At 38.4% G+C, this 26,224-nt stretch overlaps 1 protein-coding gene across 3 annotated transcripts in view; it reads right to left on the bottom strand.

Annotated features, from left to right (window-relative positions):
* The window catches only part of nfasca (neurofascin homolog (chicken) a), a 56,682-nt gene extending 37,297 nt beyond the window's left edge, over positions 1-19,385 (bottom strand). For all 3 annotated transcript variants that reach the window (XM_079598512.1, XM_079598510.1, XM_079598511.1), the window contains exons 1-3: positions 19,112-19,385; positions 7,279-7,337; positions 1,179-1,352 (exon numbers count right to left, since the gene is read on the bottom strand). In XM_079598512.1, coding sequence (XP_079454638.1) covers positions 1,179-1,272 — 94 coding nt within the window. In that variant the 5' untranslated portion in view covers positions 1,273-1,352; positions 7,279-7,337; positions 19,112-19,385. The remainder of the gene's footprint in view (positions 1-1,178; positions 1,353-7,278; positions 7,338-19,111) is intronic.
* Between the last annotated feature and the right edge of the window lie 6,839 nt (positions 19,386-26,224).

Raw genomic sequence — 26,224 nt, 5'->3', positions numbered from 1 at the left:
AATGAAGACACAGCACAGTCGCTAATAGCGAGATCAGATGCCTGTCATTTCCCAGTAACCCTGCTGCTGCATACATTCAGAGAGGTCAAGAGGTCAGAGGGGTATTATGAAGTGCTCAGAGACAGGATCAGTGCTCCAATCTTCTCCATCTACACAGATCAATAGAGATTCACACAGACGGGGCCAGAGCCTGTAGTGAAAGCTAGAGATAGAGGGGGGAGAGTAGTTGCCAAAGACGGAACGAGAAAAAAGGCCAAATGAGAAAAAGAGAAAGGAAAGCGAAGGATGGCGCTTTGGGAATACAGGCGGAGAAGGGGAGCTGCTGACAGCCCCTGGTCAGACTGAAGCTCCCTCTATTGTTGAAGCTGGTGAGCACTGAGCGCCGCTGGGGTTGTCTCGCTCTGTATGAGCTTTCAAATCATTTTTCATAAGAGATAAAGACAAACCTGGACTGCTATTATTAGAAGGAAACTGAAAAAAATAGAGGGGTAGAACAGACAACAGAAGGCGGAGTGGGTTTATTGGTTTCTTTGTTGCAGATGCAGTGCGGATATAATGGATTTTACTCATTTATTATGTTTCATAAATGGTATGACCATGATATAGACCAGTGTCTCGCAGGACGGTATAAATTATCTGAGAAAACATCCCAATATATTGGTTTAGTCAGGTTATGAAAGCTTGTTTCTTGCATAAAAATAAAGGGCAAAGTTGGTAAATGGATGTCACGTCTATTATTTAAATATTTATTTAATGCATAATGGCATTAAGCCTCGAAGAGAGGTTAGAAAGCCTCATCAGATACACACTTAGTGCAGAGTATATAATTTATGTTGCGAGTTGAAGTGGCACACTGTGGAGGTCTAAATATGAGTGTGTGTTCGTATAAGATGGGGGATGGGACTGCATGTGATTCTCTGTCCTTATATGATGAACGTGATCATGAACAACTTTGTTGATCCTGGAACAACATTCTAATAAACCAATCAGATTTGGCTTACAACCAGGGTTAGGTGCTTCTACATCAATGTTATTCAGCATTATAATTTCTGACTTTAGGGATAAGTTATGGGTGGGGTTAGATTTAGGGGTAGGGATAGGGTTAGGACTACATTTTCAAACAGGAATGCTGTTCCAGGATCAACAAAATATGTCCTACATATCTGTTGATGACTTACGGTCCAGTGGGACTTCAATTGGAGCCGCTTCCTTTGACAGCAGCAAGATTATTGACAACACCGCCAGTGCCGCCCACCGCCCCTGCGTCCACATCTCTCTCCTCCAATTGGCTGACCCGTCCCGTCCCAGCTCTCTACTGATTTAGTTGCACACTTTTAGCTGCGTTGTGTTATCTGTGAAAAGAAAAACTGCTTGTTAAGGAACTTCACTGGATAATCCTTTTGACATTACTGTGACATTTAGGAGGTGCCACTGGTCTCCCAAACAAACAAAAACAGACTTCTTCTCATAGAGGCCTATTTATTCAGATTTTGCAGGGACACCCTTAAACGCTAAAATGCACAGTTGTGTGTACTGCAGGCGTGGGCTGTGCATACGTGGAGGTTTTCATCTGGCCTACATTTGCAGTTGACACGAGCATTCCCTGGAGCCATTGGCCCTCTTACAGATGAATGCGGCATCAGCGCATCACACCTACACATCACCATACAAACCTCCAAAGCAGGAAGAAAAAGACTCTTGCTGGTCAATCGGTTCCCTTGACAGGGTCACCGAACCCCAAGATGGAGGACAGGGCTAATAAACAAACCACTGAGGTCTGATGGCAGATGTTAACTCGTCTGGCTTTAGCTGTATGCTCTGGCGGCTCTGTTTCTCTGCACTAGTACATCTGTCAAATCCTGCTTTCGTAAACCTGACATTCTCTCCAGACTTTCCTCTACGCTCTTTGAATAACAGCACACACACAGTCTGGAGGTCAGTGACAAACCCTTCCCTGCAGATACCATCTACTTATAGTTGATCTTAGCGTAATTATGCAAATGAGCAGCCATAGCCCTATAATTCACACGCCTAGGGTGGTCTGGGTAGCAAGACCCCTTATTATACAGTGTGCAAAAAAAAAAGCAATTTCAGGAACAAGATTGGTGGTTGAAGCATGCCATATACCTCGCTGCCTCCTTTCTCTCTTCGCTCAACTGAACACATTAAATCTGGAACAATGATATTCCAGCATTCTGCTCTTGTGGTTTGTTGTTTGATTAATCGGATATTACAAACTGTATTATCTGTCGGTTCAAAGTGTGAAATTAACTACTAAACTGATGGAAAAATGAGAATTGGATCAAGGGAGAAATTATTTCAACAAACTAATGTGATCATTATCAAATATCTGCACACAAACCATATGCTGGATGAGTTCAAAGTACTTCATCTGCCCCAACGGAAGATAACACATGCCTCTGCTTCATGTCACTCAGTCAAGAAGGGCTAAAACGTATTGTACTGTAATAATCGTTGTTGGGGAAGCTATTTTAAAATGTTTAGCTTTTTTAAACTTCAAGTTACTCGTAAATTTAGAAATTTATGAAAGCAAATCGAAGCAAATAATGTGGGCTTTACTGTTACAGTTGAGCTAAGATGTAGCTAAACATTTAATATTTACAACTGTTTTACATTTAAAAAAAAAGGGTGAACAGCTGACTGGTCGACTTTTTATGTGTGTCAATTTCACTGTTAAGAATTGAAAATACAGCCTGGGCTATAATTTACATTCATAACTCAATGTGGTCAGGCAAGAAACATTAACGGAGCTGTACTTTGACATATTAGGCATATTATTAACAATGTGGTCTGCTCTTTAAATAATATAACTGTTGATGTATACAATTATACATTTTTTTTTTTTTTGTGGTAATTAGTTTCAATCAATGAGAGCCTCATGGATTCAACAAATCAATGCATTTAGCCTAACATTTATACAGATACATTTACACTAAATACCACCAATGAACACAAAAAATTATATAACTGAGGTAAAACTAAGCATTGAACTAAATATGACATTATTTTATAAAGTTATTACAATAAAAAAACATGCTTGCAATAAAATGCTTGCTATACAATGCTTGCTATAAAAATATGACAAAAAAGCAATTTAGTGAGTAGCTACAGTACACTGCTATGGATAAAGCAGCTTGTTACATGGAAGCTTCCTTGTATTGAAAACCATTGAGTTATAAGAACACTACTCAAAAATACAGTTATTATTCACCTTTGAACTAGTTATTCCAGACTTACTGTATGTGATGAGACACAGATTGAGAGTACACAAAAAAAAATAGAAAGATGCAGTGAACTAGTCTTAAAAATGTCCTTCATCTTGACCATCGTACCCGTCATAACAGACTCCAGGTGGTTAGAAAGAGAGACAGTCTGAGGCCTGGAGAGAAGATGGGCTTAAGCCAGAAAAAAATCTGCCACAGAGGTCACTGTCAGCCCAGGGACCCCAGCATCCTTTTATTTCTCGTTCAAACTCTTTCAAAAAGCCAAAACTCTTTGGCTGCCTGAAATCCCATATGCACAATTACAGAAAACTCTATCTTTCACCACTCTGCTGTCAAGGTAAAAGAGACTTGCCATAATAGATCTGATACATATGCATACACGCACATACACACATTTATATAACATACATGCCTCCAGGACGAAACTCTGGCAAGAGTTCTTTGGCAGGCTCTGCTGTCTGAGAAACTCCCAATATGTTGAATGTCAGTACAGGAATGATCTAACCCAAATACAGTTAAAAGACTCAAGGAAACCAACAGCATTGCCAGTCTCACCTCCACATCCTACAGAGGATTTTCAGTTTGTTCTAATGGAGCGAACAAGAGATATAGGCAGGCACATCTGATGAAGTGTTTTGTGCTCGGTGAGCTGTAGTATATTGAGATTACAGAGAAGCATGTGGCCTAATAGCATGTGTTAAAGCCCCCTCTGTGACCCCAGAAATGACTCGTGGCACACATCCTAGACGGAGTGGAACAGGGTTCGCATCCTGCCAAAGGCAAGACAAGCCATGGGTTAGTCACTCACTGAGTAATCTCCTTCAATTAATTCATAAGATCTATAATTCAACAAGCGCTAAATTAAAATTAAAATAACCTGACACAATGACTTAATAACCCCACCAATCTTTTCATGACTATGGAAGCCCATTTTCACCTCTTATTTAAAGAATAAGATGGTTGTGACAGTAATTATTTCTTGTAATTGCATCTCATAATGTGAATATTTCTTGATTTACACTTTATCCACAAATACATAATTGTTATCAGAACTCGTTTTTGTTCATTGAAAAAAAATCACATATATATTATTATTATATTTTTTTTTTTAACATTTTGCTTTGGGAACTAACTGAAATAAATTAAGTTTAAGTTGAAATCCTGAAAACAATATAAATTAGAATATTATTAAAATAATGCTAAAATAATACTGACAATTATCCGGTTTATTTTGTACAGTGATGCATAAACAGGCTTCCATAGTGACACATTAAGGCAAACAAAATGACATGAAAACAAACACTACGAGGCTCAAAGGTACAGGTGATACAAAGGTAATGTGCTGTTTGGTCTGCGAGGGATTATGCAAGAAAAAAATGTATGCAAGAATTTAAAATAAAAAAATAAAATAAAGATTTATGGACCTAAATTTACCTGCCATTGTGTGGAGACGTTCATTTTGAAACCTGGTATCACAGCTAGACCCTTGTTAACTCTTACCCTTAGTTCAATTATTTTTAAATGAGATCTCACATTTAATTATGTTAACACCAGCTCACCAACTGCATTCTGGGAGTCATTAATGCTATAATTAAACAGCCTGTGTGCTCATATTTGCATTGATGTCTAGATGCATCCATGTTTCAAGTTAGTATCCTTTCATCAACAACCAGAATTTTCTTTTAATATTTTTTACTGCAGAAAAACAGAAACCTTCAGAAGGAGTGTTTTTACCCAAATGGCTTGAGGGATGAGGGGAGTGAGGTGAGGTGGGCTTCAGTGTGGAACTGAAACAGTGATTAACAACATAATAGTCCTGAAACCCACTTGAGCTCCATCAGAGCAGGTGAGTGGGCATAGTGTCGGACTCTTCACTTGTTAATGGTCACGGTTATCACAGCTTATTAATGCATTATGGCAACAGCACCTGCTGGAAAATCCTCATTCAGTGAGAAAAGTGATACATTTTGAAATAGTTTTGATGCACTTCATGGCTGCACTAAAACTTCACCAAGACATCTAGTAGCCTGGAAAAGAGAATGAACATGTCCGCATTTATACTTTCACCAAATATGACTTTTAATATATGTGGTGGTTTTTGAATGGCAGTAAGCAGTACAAAATATAAATCATGTTTTTTTGTGTGTATTGATTTGGGCCACTTTCATATGCGGTTCTAAATCTATCCAATTTCTGGTCATCTGACCATAGCTAAACATTTGTATCTGATTCTCCTCTTATTTCACAATTATTCCAAACATTAAAAGAAAATTCCATAAATCAGTATGCAAATGGTTGAAATCACAGTATCTCTATCTCATTACGATAAACCTAAGATGCACATATTTTAACATAATGTGAAGGACATTAAAATTCCATTAAATGACTTTTCTGAATTAGTCAAATGCAGCGTAATAAATGGTGAATATTTCCAGAAGCGAATATCGGGTGCAGAATAAAAATGACCTAATTTTTAATACCTACAATATACTCACAGCAATATTTTTAAGAAATGTTCATTAAATTTAAGTGCTTACATTTGATGTCACGGTTTCTAAGGACACATAAAATAATGTAATATTTGGTGCTGTTCATGGAATAATGCCTTAAGATTAATGCCTTAAAAATCCAATCAGTGCAGACACGAAAACTAAAATGATAAATAATTAAAGCCCATAACTAAAATTATAAAAAAGAAGCTGGAATTTTGGGTGGGAAATATTGAAGGGCTTGTCCCATTTTTAATAAAAAGCCAACAGACTTTATTAGAAACTTGTTTTGCCAAAGTACTTGGTAGTCGGCTGTAGGTGGTATTAGTGGGAGGGGAACCGCATCTGATTGGACTAAAGTCTTTTGTAATGCATTAGTGTAGCCAGTCCCACTCGACCCGCTCTAAGCGGGATTTGAACCAGGGTCTCCAGCGTGGGAGGCGGGCGCGCAATAGGCCGCAGCCGCTAGCATCAGTCGCTAGCGCATCTCTTGAGGCCAGGGGAGTGAGGTTTACGCACACAGCTCTTATTGGCCTACGTCCGTTACACAAGGTTAGTAATCAATACTGTTGAATTTAATTAAATTTAAAAAAATTCAATTGCATTTTTAATTGCACACATTCTCTTAATATTAATAAACTTTAAAAAAAAACTAATTCTAATTACTTTCGAGTCTAAATGAAATGTAAATGGCCATTAAAACAACTTGATGCATATCTCTGTAAAAAAAAAAAAAAAAAAAAAAACCTGAAAACTAAATGGCACTTTGAGGGCAAATGTCCTTGGTGCCACTGTAGGTTGAAGGTCTAGCAGTCTGGGGTTTCATCTCTCTGTCTCTCTCTCTTCATGTCCCTAGTGTGCTGATGGTAGTACAGCCCCAGGCAGTCTTCTCATCCAAACACACGCACACACATTATCCATACTACCGTTCTATAAATACTCACATGCCCATCACAGCCAATTACCCTCAGTGGAGTCGTGCCTCTCCGCCCAGACGCCCCACTCACTCCTCCTCGGGCCCTGTTCAGCACTGTTCCTCACTGAGACAGAGTCTGAGGATGCTGGACTAGATGCCCCCTACAGCTGTCACTTACACACACCATATGCACGTTTTAACACTCCATTTTCAATAGGCATGACAAACTTTACACTTGTTTTACTTGAGGGCACGGAGGAGATTTTCCATACTTATGTGTCCCACAAACACTGTTGACACTAGAATGTATTTATAGTGATAACATACGTCCATGAGCATTCACATCGACATAACAGGGCCTTCTGATATAAAAAAATAAGCTACTTTAAGCAACATTTAAATGAATAAACACAGTTGATGAATATTGTTTTGTATTATAATACGGCTCTCGAGAGTTGGTTCTGACTGTCAATCACAGCATTCTGTGATTAAATATAAATAAATTAAAATAAAATCAATCAATCACAGCAATCTGCAATCAAATACTTTTCAATGGCCAATGATCAATAAATAGGACATTCAACCATAAAAGCAAATCAAGCAATCAATATAATAGATATAAACTTACACAAAGGGGTTGGAAATTTGGTCAATGTCGAGGCTGATGATGGCAGAGACTTCTAAGACCTGTGAAGACAAAAAAGGGGGTTCATGATTTTTTTTTTTCAGTTCACCTGCATTTGTTTATTATTATTGCTATAATTTGAGTTGGTACCTACATACCACTGGTTCTTAATAGAGAAAGTAACATAGAAGCAAAACGTATTGTCCTCTGCCTGCAGACATGAGGTTTTACTGTAACATGAGGCATTCCACTTCACTTAAGTGTACCATCGAAATCTGTGGTCCTGAAGACAGCTGAGATTACAGAGTACTGGACACGCGCTGTGTAATCTTGACCTCTGAGGCATGGGAGCTTGACCTCTGTCAAACAGAGGGACTATAAGGCCTTTCCTGACTCGACATAATATTGAGAGAGGAAAGAACGACAGTGAGAGACGTGAATAATATAGAGCGATGGATGAAGTGCTGATAGAGAGTGAATCCTGCTGACGTCTCGTTCTCCTGTGGCACGCTGCACAGACTGATCTCTACGGACATTAAAGGCGCTGAGCAGGAGAAGGAAATACACACTGTGTGGATGTGAGCATGTTCAAGACATGCTAGAGATGTGCGACTTGGGGACAGCTTGTCTGTGTCCATTACATTTCCCAGTTGCACAATTCTGGGATGTCTACAATATTTTGCTTCATAACATTTGACCTAACACCAAACACAATTGATAACACGTTGTGCTATGAATATGAATGATATATCATATAGCTTGCTGAGGAGAGGTGTGCCATTGCTTATTTTTGCCTGGTAGACAACAAAATGGGCAAAATTTTCAAAAAAGAACGACATGAAGTTGAGTATAATTAATGACAGAATTAAAATTTTTGGGTGAACTATCCCTTTAATGTAATCCAATCCATCTTTTTGAATGATATATTGTGCTGAAAACGACTCTCTACAGCTGGAAATTCAGGAAAGTCAGATCTGAAATGGTAAAGATAACAGTTGTGTAGTTTTGTGTGTCAAATGTGGACAGCTCTGACGTAAAGGACAGGCATGAGGACATGTCAAACCAAAAACAACCCACAAAAGCCGGGAGGAAGGTGGTTTGAACTTCTGCTTGCACTGACAACCAGACAAGCAGTCAGTCATGCAATCATACACAGTCTTGCTCACACTTCACTAGACCTCTTCCCAGGAGGCAGCCGTGGCTCATTTGTAAGGGCAGGTTGGGCACTGCCCCACCAAAATATTCATCCAAAACATAGACCATAAACTGAATCCATAATAACTTGTCAATGTGTTTAGCATTTTGCAACAAATATTTTTCAGATTCTCTAGACTAGTCGTAAAGTAAGCAGGATATATTCAAATTTAGTGCATGGCTTCGCCAGGTGTGATACAGATTTCAAACTTCCCCACTTATTTTCACGATACCTTACATAAACCTTGCTCCAGACCAAGACGATATCAATCCGCTTCAGCTCTGTGTATATTAGTCTGCATCAGGTCAGTTACTAGTTGTGATCTGTTCTTCCTATGTGGAGTAGGCCATCAAATTAATGAAAGTATGAATACTTTAGTTTAAATGTGCTCATGAGAGTATCCTTTATAAAGTTCAGTTGTGAGAACAGACATGACTTTCTTTTCCTAACTGGAATTCCTCAACATTCAGAGGCAAGTAATGTTGAGGCAAAACAACATTAGACAGTTTTTATTTATTTGCTATTTAAAGTTGATGATTATGTTATTTTACATATGCATATGATTACATATGATATCCCTTGTTTCTACATCTTCCTCACACATGTTTTGATCAGGAGATTCAGTATATGTGTAATAGCGCCACCTACCATATAACAGTGAAAACACAGAAATACGGAAAATTCAAGGAAATTCATGGTTGCCAGGTTTTCTAACAAAACCAGGCCAATTGCTATTCAAAACCCACCCAATCACGGCCAAAACTAGCCTGAACTAGTTACAGGGGATAAAAATCGAGTTCCGATTACGGGTCGCATCAATCCAAGGACAAAAAACCCAGCAACAGTGCAAAAGTAGCCTAATTCCATGGGAAAACCACAGACTTTGCAACACTGATTCTAAGATAGCGTTCAATGCGTGTGTCAGATAAAGCGTTGTTATGCTAAATAACGCAACCTCTGCCAAAAGTGTTCTGCATGTGTTCAGCGATAAAATGTAAAGCTTACTAAATGTTTATCATAAACTGGCGCTAAGACCTAGATAACTAGCTAACTAAATTTACGGTCAGGAGCCGCTATTGCCAGGAGGTCACAAAAGGTTTCCCCTGCCTCCCTTGAAGCGCACTGTTTACATACTTCTTTAGTTTCACATCTATTGTCCGTTTGTCACCCAAATATCTCATATTGTCCGGGAACATCTGCTCCTTATGGAATACACTTCCTGTCTGACCTCTGACATCATACATAACATTAGTGGATCTTTTTAGCCTTTACAGGTCAGAGGGCCACAGTATTAACAGCCTACACAGATGGACAAACAGTCCAGAGATTTATAAAAAAAATATGCGCAACGTCATCCTACTAAAGCTTGGTTGTGGATGGTTATGGACACACTTAAGCCTATGCTTTAAATGAAACCAAAACTTGCACTAAAGATGCACAAAAAAAGAAAAAAAGGGACAAATAAATTAGATATGTTATGAAGACTTCAGGGAAGGTAAGAAAGAAGGATGCAGAGCTGTGTGGATCTCATGGTTGGCAGGAGCGATGGTTCAATGTTGCAGAATGACCTAGTTATACCAGGAGAGAGGATGGAGAGAATAGATGTGGGGAGGGGGTGGCAGGGAGAGGGAAGGGAGGGGACGGAGAAAAGGGGGACCATGGAGGAACAGAATGAGTTTGGTGGAAAGCGAGAGGAATTAGGAGGAGGACGAGGGAGGGATGAAGACGGTGGAAAAGGAATGGAGCGAAAGAGGCATATCTCCAGCCCTAAGGGGAACGATAAATCAATCCCGCCTCTTCCTGATTAGAGCCGAAACTCTTCCTCCTCTGCCTGTTCTTCCCACTCATTGCTGTCAATTATTACCTGATGTAAATCCAGAAATAATGTACACCTTCAAAAATCTGGAAAATGACACCTTTGAGACACTGTTTTCCTGTGGATTCATACAACCACTATCCTCCTGAGCAGAAGAGGCAAGAGCAGTGTGGATGTTTTACTGTGTGGATGTTTTTACCGGAAGCTGCCAGATGCTGACCTACTCTACTGAAGGTGGCACGAGGAGGATCCTTGCGGCAAGGAGAAGATCTGGGTCATGATGCTCTGAAGAGCTTGTGGTGACAAATAAAAAAACCCGTAAAAACACATTTTTGACAGCACTGGTTTTAAATGACCCGAAGGCTTGACCGCATGAAAGTCAAAGACTTAAATACTTTTACTTACTTTGTAAGTTTGTTGATAACTGTTTGGAGTCAGTAAGATTTGTTTTGGCAGAAATATATCTATTTTTTTATTTAGCAAGGATGCATTAAACTGACCAAAAGTGAAAGTAAAGACATTCATGTTACAAAAGTTTTTTATTCTAAATAAATGCTGTTCTTTTGACGTTTCAATTCATCATAAAATCCTGGGGGGGAAAATTCCACAAATATATTAAACTATTTTCAACATTGATAATAATAAGAAATGTTTCTTGACCAACAAATTAGCATATTAGAATGATTTCTGAAAGATCCAAGATCAAAACTGGAGTAATGGTTGCTGAAAATGCATCTTTGCCTTCACAGAAATGTTGTTGGCCCGTGTTGTTGGCCTATAATGGCTGTTCAATATCCAAAACAGGCCAACAACGCTGTTCATTTAAATTGATAATATCGACTTATACAATAGCGCTTAAATGTTTATGGACTGTATGATTTTTTAAATGTTTTTGAAAGAAGTCTGAAGTGTCTTGAAGAGACTTTCACCACACATAGCCTAACTCTTTTATATAACCAAATCTAATCACCACCTGAGAGATCTCTGTTATTAAGAGTGCTTTATATTTTCTTCCCTATGTGAACGCCACCGAAGAAATGTGTCTGATCGGGGTCAGGAGAACCCGAAACAAGCCAAATAATTCAGGGCTTCCCAAAGAATAGGCACTTTTGTACATCATTACTGTACATGCTCTGAAATGAATCTGATATATATAAAGGGAGATGTTTCTTAGTTTGTTCACTGTTCATCACATAAGAGCAGTGTTTTTTATCTGCCTACTTCATGTCCAAAACACGCTGTGCCACATCTGAAATATTTAAGACCCCCCTTCCTCTCCTATAACCCTTAAAGTAGACCACCCTCCTACACCCTTTCAGCACAGCTTTAGTCTCTTCCCCTCTAAAGTGAAATTGGATTCTGTCTAATCTCCGCCAGCACATTCGGTTTCCTCTCATTTCCTCCTGCACTGTTTAATTCAGTATTTATCCAATCGCAAAAAAGGTCACACATTCAAGTAAACAGGCCAATAGAAAACCTTCTTTGATGTGTTTTTGTATTGATTTTATATTTTATCTAATTTCTTCTGTTTAAGTGTATTATAAAAATCTGTTTTTCTTTGTGGATGTCCTGTAACTCAATAAGATGAGATGAGTTTGTGCCTCGGGAGAGACAGCGATAGGTAGGAACAAATCCTACCAAGCGCACACCCAAACCCAGCTCTCCTGCAAAACACTGCTAATGACCCAGTAACCAATTCACACAAACTATAATATGCTTCTAAGTTACTTCATTTCTTTCATTCTATCTTTCTTTTCTTTCTCACTTTCTTCCTTCCCCCATCTGAACACAAACGCAACCCAATAGCTTATTATCCAAAGTTCCTGCCGTGGCCAATGGTAGATGACCTGGTCGCTAGGGCTCCATAGCAACAGCATCGGGTGAGGGGTGTTTGTGTGTGTATGTGTTTGAGTGTAAAGCTCGTCCCAGAGGAGATGTGTACTACGCCCATTACCAAGCCAGCGCTTGTTTGAGCGTTAAGGGTTGGTTGTTGTTGTTTTTTAAGTCAAGAAGTGAAGGTACAAAATGTACAGCCCTTTTATTTACATTATCAGGTCTGTTAGGCACCATGTGGTTAAATCAGACTCGAATAAAAGGCTTACACAGGCATAAAAATGAAAACGGTGTAAATTGCACCTGTGTGCCGTTGCCGTGATACCAAGTAATCAGGGTTCATTAGATGTGCAGCAGATGTGTGTTACTGCACAGAACATGATTCTGGTCAAACCCCCCCACCCCCGCTAAAAAAGTTCCAGACAATATATTTCTAAATGACTTCCCTTTTTAAGCATTTTTCGAACAGCTTTAGTGAATTCAAAACAAATCGACGCCATAAACTAGCCTTAGACACTGTATTCTGTATGTTTTATACATAGATTGAGAGGTCACATGCAGGCCAGTCATAAATATTTCATGCATGCTGATTCCTGTGAAGCTTATGATAAACCCTCTTCTATTGACAGCATTGAGGAAATACCTTAAAGGTCATGGTTGAAAAAAAAAGTATTTTTTCCCCCCCGCGCTGATGAACTGGCTATATTGATGTATCATAAAACTCATTCAATCTAATATCATCTTTCTTAAAAATAAAGGTACAACTTCAAAAGTTATTTATTTTTTATAAGAATACATTTTACATTGACAATCATGTAATTTTGCCGCCCACTCTAAATTTATTTTGATATTTTTATGGAAAACAAAAACCAGACAAAAGCACACAATGTTTTTTATTTTGCAGTGAAGATGCACAGTGGTTATGAGTGATGGGTTACAAAAATAGCTGCTGGGACTCATTTCCTGGATGGGTCCATCTGCCTGGGGTTACCGTGGTGATTAAATACGTTCTGGATCTCTTAATGGTCGTAGATGTGCCATCCCACCTCCTGGGACATGGGTCCCCCACTCCCCCCACCCCGTGTCTTTTGCTCCTCCTCCGTTCCCACTTATCATAAGGAGGGATTGGTGGATAGTGTGATAGGTGTGAATATAGTCTCTAGAGACTCTCGCTCACTAGATGATAAGAAACGGCTGTTAGTATGCGTGCATGCATACGTGTGCGTTTGATTGAATTTGCATGTGTGTTTGAGTCTATGTGTGAATGAGTGTGTGGCAGAAGAGGGGGGTCCGAGAGACGAGCTGCTGACAAATTCATTAATTAAACCTCAGAAATCTATCCACCGCAAAACAACAACTACAAGAAACGCCCCTGGAGCTAATTTAGGAGGGTGGGCTTTTCATTCTTTTGTGATTATTCTGGACACACGCTGCCATTAAAGCTCTCGTAATAGAGAAAGCCAACAACGAATGAGATGAAAATGGAGAATATGTCCCTCCTCATACAGACAAAGAGCAGTTTTAACCTCATTGAGTAATAAATAATGCACCTCAAATTTTTTAGTGGAATTAATACAAGACATAGAAAAGTGATTCATAATCAGGGGTTATCCCCATTTCAGCAGGTTCCACGATTTATCATTTTATAATGGTTAAACCTATAAAAAAAATTAATTTAAAAAAAGTAATTAACATATTTTTTGTATAATAAATTATTAAATATATATATATATATTACAATTAAAATGTAGGGATGTACATCTCTTAGGGATCCATATGAAAATTTTGGCCGATACCGATAACCGATAATTATTTATATTTAAAAGCTGATAATCAATAAATTAGCAGATAAATCTAAATCCAAATTTTTATGTAATTTTTTAGTCTGATTACAAAAACAAAAGTATCACCGTTAAAATCATGTTCTCATTATAATTTAATGCAGCCTATTTGGCCGACTTGCGATACACGTTGAACTTAAGTGATTTCAATCATATTTCAAGCAATTCAAAACCATCATGGCGAACAGAAGTGTCTCAGCGGAAGGAAATAATATTTTTTTAAATGTTTGTATCGATACTAATATGGTGGCCGATATATCGGGCATCCAAATGAGTAAATAAGTTAGAATTGTACAATAATTTGGGCGAATAATAATCACAGTTATTTAAAATAAACTATATGTTACATATTTAACAGATGGTCAAAGTTAACCCATTTTTAGTGTTCTGGATATTTGTGGTACAAATGCTTCAACAAAGGCTCCTCAAAGAAAACACAGCTTTAAAGCTGCTGCTAAGAAACCCATAATCACACTTGAAACACAAACACTCTTTGCTCATATTCAAACAAAGAGACAATCCCCCCAAAATACTGCTAATTACTTTGTGCTTCACCTCAGAGGACTCAAAGGGTTCATGAGATGTTTTTCAAGCCCCTGAAGCAGAGAGACGACCAGCTTTGTGGAGGACCGTCCCTGTCCTAAACCATTCCGATTGAACCCGTTCCAAACGCCACAGGGTCAGTGCAGTTGGTGCATTCAGGCACTGGCGATAATATATGCGCATGCTATTTAGGGTGCTTTCTTAATTCTGTAGTTTATGCTAAAACCTAAAGCCTCAAGATTCACCCTTCAGTCAGATCTAAAGACACCAGCAAATCATAGTGAACTGACTTCTGATGAATCAGTATTCCATGCCAGCCTCTGTTGAACTTCATGTCTGCTTCAGCTCGTACTATTGCCCTCAGGCGCTGTGAATGTGTGCATGAGGCAACACGAGGTCATAATTCAGGTCAGTGCTTTGTAGAGACGTATAAATCGTACCTCTGAATTTATTCCTCTGATTTTTGGTGGATTTTATAGCCATGTAATACAGCATATCTCTTACAGTCACGTGAAATGCGTGTGGATAATTTCTACATGCTAGCAACACTTTTCCGTCGTCGTCCATCATGCAACATCCATCAAACATGCCCTGACAGCTTCGAGCTACAATAATGGCTATGAACGGATCAAAAATCGAGGAAAGCAGAAATATATTCAAGCTTTCGATGGTGTGCTAATACTGTAGACTTTTCCTCTAATCCCACAGCCAAGTCTCTGTAGATTAGCTTTGGTCTTCTGGTGATCTTGGCAAAACAAGAACATTTATAGCTTTTCCGTGTTCCTCAGTATGTTTTTGAATGAAACCAGGGCAATGAGCATGATATTAAATTACATCACATTATGTTACTCATTCACTCACACAGTTTCAACAGAAGAAGAAAAAAATCACGCAGTCCAAGCGCAATGCTCAAGGGTCCAACAACTGTTCCCCATCTGGGATTCGAGCATCTGGCTCCATATTCTCATCACAATATCAGTTCTTACAGAATAATCTTACTGTAGCCTTGTTGTAAGACTATTACATTACATTTAAATACCGAAGTAAAGGTCTGGAAGTGCTGACAAACAGCTGAACAATGCTCTGGGTGTAATTCTGCTGCATATGATGGTAATTCTGCTGAGATTGCTGAGATGTAGATTCACTCAGAACCACACAGGTGGCAGAAGCGCTTAGCTAGAGTTGACACGAACACAAGGGAGACGATTAATACTCCAGAAGAGCGTCGCCAGTGTCACACACCAGAGCTAAATCTCTCATTATGGAAAGCAGAAGGCTTTTTAAAGCACACAGACCTGGGCTAATTGGAGACGTTTTGGAACAATCCATCTACGTCTGCCCCAAACTCAGGATGTAAATGGCATTTTAATTTTATAACAGGGTATTTATCCACTCTGAAAGGCAGAATACATTCTATTGAAGTATATTACTGAATTCAGACAGTGACTTTACAAAGAAATTAATATTTTTTGTTCAATCATTCTACTTTGGCGAGGAGACCAGGACTATGTTCAGAATAACATATTAGCATATTAAGCTTACTATTTTTTTGCGGTATACAGCATACATACAGTATCCAAATTTTTAAACATAGATGATTTGACCTACTATACAGCAATGCATGTATGGAAAACTGTATCCCACATTGCAATGCACCTGACCTAAAAAATAAATATATATATATCTTGCATCTTCTTTTTTATTGGATTTATAAACTTAACACACACACTGCACAATATGCATTAAGCAGTATGCTAGTATTTCTTCTGAAACTAGTTATAATTCTGAAATTCTGAAGGTGTGTGCTAAGGCTGGAATGAATATGAATGTGCCACTGTGAGATTTTTTTTTTAATGTTCCTGTGAGGAATTGATGGGTCTTTGAGCCTTCAGTCTAAATATTTACAGTGAAAGAGCATCTATGTGCATTATCTGTGAGCACATTAACCTCCTCCTGTTCAGCCCACACAAAAGGATGGGCTTTTCAGCCCCCCATACACAGAAACACATACATACAGTATACACACAGACCTACACAATCAGCCCCTTGTATTGCATGTCCGGTTGTATGGCTGATTCAACAGCGCTGATGATATTACACAACGTCATAATGTCATTGTCACAAGCCTGAGATGTTTTTGCTCCTTTTCAGGTGCATTCATCCTGAACTTCGCCTGACATGTATCTAGTTCTGGTCTAGTTCGCTAACAATATTTACAATAAGGTGTGACAGAAGCTGTTTTGTAAAATGACACTGGCCTATTTATTCCCATGTGTGTTGCAGAGATACACATGGCAGAACAAATCCTGACATGTCGCCATCAGCCACATGTGAATGCTGCGTATCGGCTCAATGAAAGCTGATGTTTCCTGGAAGACATCAAAGTCTGGACAGCCAAATGGCCGTTTTCTGATTGCACATGTGACTGCTATGTTGTAAATATTAAACAGCTGCTTTCACCACAGCGCATATTACAATAATGACATGAGAATTTTTGACTGAATTGCGTAATTTACCCCCGAAATAAATAGACCGACAACACGTAAGCCATTTGACTTCTCCAAAATACTAAACACTGTAGCACTTTCAAAATATTAAAAATATCTCTGGGGTCCAACATCAGGCAAATTCTGGTTTAACCAATCCCAAGAGTTTGGAGGCGGGACTACCTGTCTGTACAAACATTGCAGAACAAAATTTGGTATAAATCGCTTATAAATCTATTTTTACATTGTCGCATTGAAATTAATAAACTAAAGTGGTTTCATGAAGGATTTGTATAAAAAAAACTTCACCTTTATATTTATGGTTTTAAAATTACAAAAACACAATAAAATGCTCCCTTTATAGTAAACATTGAATACAATAATAGTTGAGAACTTTAAACTGTTAAAAAATGTAAAACCGACAAAATCATTGTGTAATAGGGAAGCACGATATATCGGCCACCATATCGGTAATGGCCGATATATTTAAATTTTTCATGTTATCGTTACCGGCCTGATAAGAATATGTGGCCGATATATTAAAGCCGATAAATAATATATTATTTCCTTCAGCTGAGACACTCCAGATGTGCACTGTTCGCCATGATGGGTTTGAATTGCTTGAAATATGATCGGAATAACTTAAATACAGTTACGTGCAACATGTGCAGTGCAAGTCTGTCATATCGGCTACATAAAATTATATTGAGAATATTATAGTGTTCTTGGGACATGGCTTTTAATGGTGAGACTTTTGTTTTGTAATCAGGCTCTCAAAAATTATACAAAAATGTGGATTTAGATTTATCGGCAAATATATCGGTTATCGGTATCAGGCAAAATTTTCATATCGGTGCATCCCCAATTGTGTGATCAGAGAAAAGCAAGATGAAGAGAAAGTGAAAATTATACTGAGAATGAAAGCAAATAAACAAACCAAAAAAGAAAATAAACAAACCAAAAAAGAAAAGAAACACCCTAAACACTTTCATTGAAGTGCTCTAAATGCAGTTTAATGGTCTGTGGAAATAAATAGTAAGTATTCTAAATTATCGGTAGGTCTTCTTGTTAAACAGTTACAATCTTTCAGAACTTACACTGAGACAAAGGCAGAAACACAGCACTGAAGAGTATCAATCTACACAGAACAGACAATGACAGCTCATACAGTGAAATCGAGGTGTGCTTGAGGTTGTCAAGGGGTGGCTGGCGTGTGTTGGTGTATGTGCTTCAGTAAATTAGTATTTTCTTCTGAACGTGAGCCACATGCTCCATACATCCTCAGCTAAACGCAACATGCATCTGACTGACAGTTCTGCTCTAATTTTAGGGTAAAACAAAGACTCCTCTTCAGACTGACAAGAACTAAGATGACATTAAGTGATGTGGTAGCAGCGAGACACGCAGAGCGACAGAAGAGTTTAGAACGAGTGCGAGAGGGCAATGCAAGCAACAGAGTTCACAAAGGTCATCGCCAGAGCCAGTGAAGTTTACGAGACCCCGATCGCGCAACATGTAGCCCAGCGCCAACTCAGAGATCAATATGTCCTCATCTGCAGCAGACCACTCATCAATAAGCGCCTGACTGATTTAGGAAATGACTAACTCATAAAATCACATGCATTGTGCTCAAAGGCCCTTTATTAGAATAAGGTGCAGCCACAGTGACCAACCAAAATCACAGATCAAAGGCACACAATTATTGTCACTGAGACAATAAGACTGCTGGAAAATGGCATAGTTTGGCAATCTCGCAAATATTTACTGAACATAATCTCTCAAACACGTATTTAATTTAATCTGTCAAATATTTATTTTATTTAATCTCTAATGTATTTAATTTTTCTGCTTATTGAAATATTTGCATTTTATATTTTACATGAATTAAAAGCTTAATATAACTATTAGAATAAGACACAAGTCTAAACGTGTCAGACCAACAAAGCCCAGCGTAATGCGGTCAGCATGTGGGATGAAATATACACAAGAATGAATGAAAGAGAACAGAGACATACAGACAGAAGCAAAAAAGGCCAATTATCAGCCCGCTGTAGTCAGGGTCTGCTTTTGAATCCAGACAGAGACACACCAATGAATATGTAAGAAAACAAATCCAATTTACCTTTCAGTCAAAAGGTCTCCGTTTCTGGTATGAGTGAGCTGGCCTGTCATCTCTATTACAGTAGATTCCTCTTTCATTTATGCCGGCTTGTTTGTGCTTGGTTTAAAATCCTTTGACTAGAGGAGTAGGTCACTGTGGCTTACAATCTGTGCCATCAAGAAGTAAAGCATGTGTGTGGTTCCTTGATGACGTTACTCTTCTGGGGGCTGTTATGTCTCTGTGCATCCTTTCCTCAAACCCTTACTACTGTCTCTGATGTTCCCTCTCTCTTTCTGCCTCCCTCACACACAGCAAACCCCGTCTGTCACCTCCTACTTTGACTTCTCCCCGCCCACCTTATGAATAATTAATAGCCATGTGGGTAGACCCCTCCCCCCTTTGAAAAAGATCCACACACGCGTGCTCACACAACAAAAACGCATACACACGATGAGGAAAAACACAAACACATGACATATATGTAAAATCGAGACAGCCGGGTGCGCTGCCCTCCCCCCTCTCAGCTGGGGGGAATTTCGCGTTTCTCAGGCTGGGATGGACGACTCTCCCCTCCTCCAGGGCTTTCCCTCTGAGCTTGACCTCTCCATTACGACCCGCGTCTCAATCTCCTGTTCGTCTAGTCCCCTTTTCACTCCCCGCCTGCCCTCATGTCACCTACTGACAAATCAATACGATGTCAACAACATGCAAATGCTCGCTGTATATTATTAAAGAAGCCTAATATGGATATAGATCGATAGATGACAGTGCCAGCCGGGCAGCGAGAGTGAGAGTTGAATGATAAAGATATTTAACCCCTTGCTTCTAGTCAAACCAGGGTTAATTAAAAGAATAAAAACTAATTCTACCTTCATTTAAGATAATAATTACTCAATGCATGTTGACATCTAGCAGTGTGGGACATACTACTAGCAAGGTCAAACACTTTCATAGTAACATCATTAAGAACAATCTAATAACGTAAACACCTTCTGAGATTAGTCTAATTAAAATGAGGTGATGGAAAATCTGACAACAGCAATAATTGCCAGTATGTCATGAATGTTATTCCAATCTAGTGGTTTGTCATTATTATAATCAAATAGGATTGCAAAAGGAAAATTGCTGAATTATAAATGTACAACAAAAGTATACCAAAAAGTACAATGGAATTTTTCTAAAACTTGGTTGTTGTTGTTGTTGTTTTTTTGTCATGGCAATACCATGATAATGGCATTTTGGGATTGCTAATTTTTTATATTTCTGAAAGAAGTCTCTTATGCTTACCAAGAAGGCTGCATTTATTAAAGCAAAAACAGTAAAAACCGTAATATTTAAATATATTTAAAAAGAAAAGTATTTAGAGTTGCATTAATAGATTTTTAAAATGTAATATATTCCTGTGACGGCAAAGCTGCATTTTCATCCTAATATGCTGGTTTGGTGCTAAATAAACTTTACTTTACTATCAATGTTGAAAACAGCTGTGCTGCTTTATTTCAGGATTACTTGATGAAAACAAAGAGTTTTGTAACATTATTATGTCTTTTCTATGTCTTACTTCACTTTTGATCAATTTGATTGTATTCATTTATTTAAAAAATATATATCTCACTGACTCCAAACTTTTTAATGTATACCATGGTATATGAATACGGTAATCATGCAGTAGCTTGGCATATGTGTCAAGGTACCAGTTTTGTACCATTTTTGCACTATCATACAGTGCAGTCGCTCAAATTTATGGGGACCGGGGACAGAAATAATTATGGGCCAAAATGACAATGCTAATCATCGTTTTGAACAAGTATATGGATGGAAGCAGTAGTGAATCTGAAAGTTTTCAACCTCACTGTCTAAATGAAGAGGACAGGTCAAGTCAAATTACTATAGCTTACCATAGACCATCTTCAAGCCAAGGAGTGCAAGTGATTGACAGTTTAACTCTAAGTAGGACCCTTGATCCTGTGTCTCCAAGGTGGATTTGCAATTTGGAGGTATTTAGTTCTCTATGGTAAGCACATTAAATTATGATAAGGGGTTCCTCTGTGACTGCATATCTATCAGCAGGAGTTTAACAGCGAGCACAAATGCATAGATAACAGCTCAATCCCTCATTTCAATGCAAAGCGAGATTAAACACTGCAGAAACTTCTCTATTCCCCAGTTTGTAACAAAAATTAAACCGTGTTTGTTGTTGAAGCGTATTTTCTTGTGACCTCAATCATGTACAGTCCAAGCACAGAAAGGGTTTCCCTTATTATGAGAAATGTTTCACATTTTTTCCTTTCCACTGACGTCTGTTGTGTTGGCAGATGCAAAACAGAGGGAGGAAGACTAAATAAAAGGTTTGTTTCAGTTCTTCAGGATTGGCACAGAAATTACAAGGAGCTGATCTAAATCACTCTGGGGAAGCAGTGAGATGGAGAAAACACCATTAAATCAGAGCCAAAACTTCATGCACGTGATAAGGATGGGAATCATAATGAACTGAACAATTCTGGTTCTGATTCTGACTCCTCTTAATGACTTGATCCATCAATGGTTATATTAACCATTCTTTTAGTACTTTTGATTCTTTCTTTTTTTCATCAGCAATCTGTTGACAATAGAATCTATAGAACAATTCAGAAATAAATGTATAATTCTTTCAAAAACAGACTTTTCACATACTTTATAAAGGAAACATAAATGTAATATATTACCTTCTCCTTATATATCAAGGAAAAATACTAAACTAACAAAATGTGTTAACATATTTAAATAATGTAGCTATTGATTCACTGTTTAATTGATTCATTCATTCACTCAATTGTCTCACACTGGTTGCACTGGATGTTTCTGATTCACTACAAAGAGTCAGCTAAAAAGAGTCATACGGTAATCGGTTGCACTGAATGTTTCTGATTCACTAAGAAGAACAAGCGCATACTGTATGAGTAATTTTTTCGTACATCAGTGGTAGCGCTATAGATTCAGTAGTGCCATTGTGGCACCGTTGAGAAGAGGTAAATAAAATGTTTGAAAACCATTAACAATATTCAAATCATTCAGATTTTTTGAAAAAGCAACAAGACGAAATATGTTTCCCAACACTATCCCTGGGCTCTAACAAATTTATTTCACAGCTGGAAAGTCCAAGAATATGGGGGTTGACAGGATAATATTATTTGACTGATAATTTGATTGCAACATTACAGCCTATGCATGTCTTAAAGTTGTACCTACAACATTTTTAACTGCCCAGTTGTGTGGCAATACATATCATTGGATTATTGTTGAAAAAATATTTGGCCAAAACAGCTATAAAAAACTTTTAGAGGCCCAAAATCATTGACCAAAACAGTGATGTTTCAATTATTAGCACGTCTCCGATAACATGTTTTAATTCTGTCAATGTCATGACACCATGAACAGCATAGCTTAATTCGATTTTCAGCTTAGTGAGAAAAAAAAATCGTGTCAGCGCATAACTAAATTTTATCTATTCTATTCTATTCTATTCTATTCTAACAAATCAGAGATGAAACTGGGTGCTAAACAACATGTACAGCAAATGTACACTCTATAACAGATCTGCAGTCACTTCCAAAGATTTTAATTCAATGACTAGTTCTGAGGTTAAGAATTCATCTGACGCTGACATTAAAGGCTATGAGCAAAGACATTCCTGCTGTGTTGCCGTGCCAAAGCATACGGTCACAGAGGGCCCGTCTTTCAATTGCATCAGGTGTAACGCTAATTGCATTGTTTAAATATTTAAACCAGCTTGAGGGACACAAAAGGAGAGGGATAGGGAGGGGCACGGGTTAAAAAAGAGCAAGAGCGGGAGAGGGGGTGGAAGAAGAGAACGAGATGACAGGAGAAGAAAGGGCAGAGGAATATGGATGTATTTGCGAAAGATAGAAAGGCTCTTGTTGTTTGTGGAACTCCAGGACAGGACATGAGCAAAACAAAGGGAAACAACAGTGGAGCATTATGGCTGTTTGAGCAAAGTAAGGCCTCCTTTGTCTGTGTCGGGGGGGAAATAAAAAGTGGAATGAGACAAACTGGATGTTCCTCTGCTTTTTTGTTTTTCTCCTTTCCCAGTAATCAACAGGGCGGCTCATTAGAGACTAACGAGAGGTCTGAAGAGCACACTTGGGAAGGCAGGGAGCTGCCAAGTTTATGAGAGAGGCCATGTACAAAAGCTGTCAGTAATGAGCTGAAACGGGTCCATGTGAGTCCCACTGGAGTGAATCCCACTCTGACAGGTTCGGTCGTGTAAACCAGTGGCTTTTGAGCACTTGTTTGTGCATCAAAACACCATAACACAATTTGCATAGAGAGATCAACATAATGGCAGTTTTACTGGTATTTATTCTCAGTTAAAGGAACAGTTCACTACCGTTTGGGGTGGATAAGATTTATCTAATGCTCACCAAGGCAAAACAAATTCCTCCAAATAAATACTGTAACAGCAGAATGTAAAAACAAACTGTAATTTGTTCCTTCGATGCAAAGATCCTTAAAAATCATTCTAATATGCTGATTTGATGCTCAAGAAACATTTCTTATTATTATCAATGTTGAAAACCATTCATATTTTTCTGGAAACAGCGATACATTCCCTCCCCCCCCCCCAGTATTCCTTAATGAACAGAAAGTTCAAAAGAAAAGGTTTTTATATTAAATATTTGAACTGAAATAGAAATCTCTTGTAACATTACACGTCTTTACTGTAGCTTTTGATCAATCTAATGCATCCTTGCTGAATAAAAGTATAAATTTCTTATATTACCGACCCTAAACTTTTGAACAGTGTACAATGACAGTTCTAGGAATAAATAATAACCAAATATTCATTTTATGATGAACAACACTTTAAGGACAACCTTTGTCTTGTTCAAAGACAGCACGCCCAAGTAAGATGCGTGCTGGACGTTAGCTAATGGCACTTGGCAATGATCCTGTTCTCAGTGGTTGGTCAGGTCAACAAAGTGTTAAAGTCATCTTGATGAAGTACTTTCCAGGTGTATAGTGTGTAGTTCCCATGCCTCCCATCTGTTTATGTGACATATCACTTCCTAAGCCAATGAGAGGCATTATCCATCACAAATGAGCCAGTTTTCTCTACATCAACACCATACTAAATAAATGTCTAACCCCATCTAGAATGAGATCACTTTGAATAAATGTTCTGATTTGTCCATTTAAGGCCTGCTAAACATATGTATTTAAAGGGATAGTCATTATTAACTCACCCTCATGTTGTTCAGAACCAGTACAACTTTATTTCTTTTGTGAATTTTTTCTTTTCTTTTTTAAATATAAATCAGTGGTGTCCAATGTTGTTTTAGACTCCATTGACACGCTGTTTGGACATACAGAAAGTCACACAGATTTGGAATGGCGAGAGTGAGTAAATGACTAAAAACGTCCCCCTTAAGATTGATACCTAATGCAAACCTAAAAGACATGTAAGAAGTACAAATATGACGAAAAGTGTGTTTCAAGTTCTCTCTGGTCCTGTTGATGAGGACTGGGAGCACTTTGGGGACAGCTGGTCTTTCGTTTATCAGGTCCATACCTCTTCACACACATTCTGTCTTTCTCTGTCCCACACTCCATTGATCTGAAGACCCTTCTCTTCACTCAACCTGCTGTGTACAGAGCCGGTCAGAGTGTCATATTAATGGCGGTCCTTCAGAACAGCTGCTGCCGAAGGCAAAGCAGATACATCCACATTAGCCTAGTGACTCTTGAGACAGTCCTTCCTTTCTTCCATAATGCAATTCACTCTCTTCTTACATTTATTTAACAGCCACACAAAGAGCAAAAAAATCAAAGAAAGAAAAAAGACTTTTTATGACCCGAAACAACATAAATTCTATTCGGATCAATTATATTGATTTGCTTCCATATATCCTGAAGCTCTTCCTTTGGGCAATTTAAAGTAAAAATCTCTCCTTCAGTTCCCATGTTCCTTGCTTTAACTCAGACCCAAATATCTTTAACACAAAAATGTAAAGATTTACATTCTAGGTGTGGTTACAACTTTATTTCTTTTGTGAATTTTTTCTTTTCTTTGAAGAGCAAAGAAACCAGCTTTTGACAAAAGGTCCATTGTCCACAATAGTGTAGCAATGTATGAAGCACAGCTCACAGAAGTCACTTTCAAACCAAGCGTTTATTGGTCAGTGAATTTACATGAGCAACCTGAACATTACCGAAATCTGCAAGGGGAACTTTTTCGAATTTGTGAATGTGCAGCTCTCTACTGAAATGAATTTCATACGCAACATTTTACTGAGTAAATGTGACCACACTTGAGATACACCTAAAACAGCTACAATCCAGCTTGATTCAGTTTCTTCATGAATAGAAAGTGTCTCATGAACAGGGTTGTGACATCATCAGTTATGCAAACCATTGAAGAGTTGAAGGGTCATACTGTAGGTTAAGCTCATCTCCCTTGTTCAACCACAGAGCAGATGTCAGGTAGGCCACAGCCTTGACACAAACACAATATCTCTAACAGCAGGGCACCTGGCGGTCTGAGTTTCGCCCAATAAGCCGCTAGCACAGTGGTTAGATGAAGCAGGAACATGGGCAGACTGTGATTCAATAAAGACCCTGAACAGGGCTATTAGAGATGTAAAATGTCAGTGTTTGGATCAGAATGTTCTAATCTAGGTGATGTAGGTTTCTCTAGATAGAGATAGAGAGATAGAGAGCGAATCACAGAGTGAGAGAAAAGGATAAGGAAGGACTAAGGAAGCAGCTGGTCAAGAAAATAAATGACCTCAATATAAATTGTGCTACATCTATATACATTATTATGAAACCGTTCCTAGATGCTGATCGGCTAATGCCGAATTCCTGTCAGAGTCGAAACTAAAAAAAAAACGGTGTGAACGGTGTTGTGTGACCGGCCCCTAAATAAATTCTCACACGATGCGAGCCAACCATATGCAGACATCCCTCCTCTCCCTTAAGGTTCGGGAGTCAACTGCATATTGATAGGGGCTCCCTGATGCCCGCAAATTATATACAATATCCCAGAAATCGAGCGAGCGAGACAGAAAAGGTGTTATTAAGATGCGTTTTCGGTGAACAGATCACAAGTGGTCTGATAAGACGCATTACCGCTAC

This window comes from Phoxinus phoxinus (genome assembly GCF_949152265.1).
Source record: "Phoxinus phoxinus genome assembly, chromosome: 22".
In the NCBI taxonomy this organism is placed as follows: Eukaryota; Metazoa; Chordata; class Actinopteri; order Cypriniformes; family Leuciscidae; genus Phoxinus; species Phoxinus phoxinus.
The sequence above is the reverse complement of the archived record's forward strand: the minus strand, read 5'-3'. Positions and strand labels throughout refer to the sequence as shown.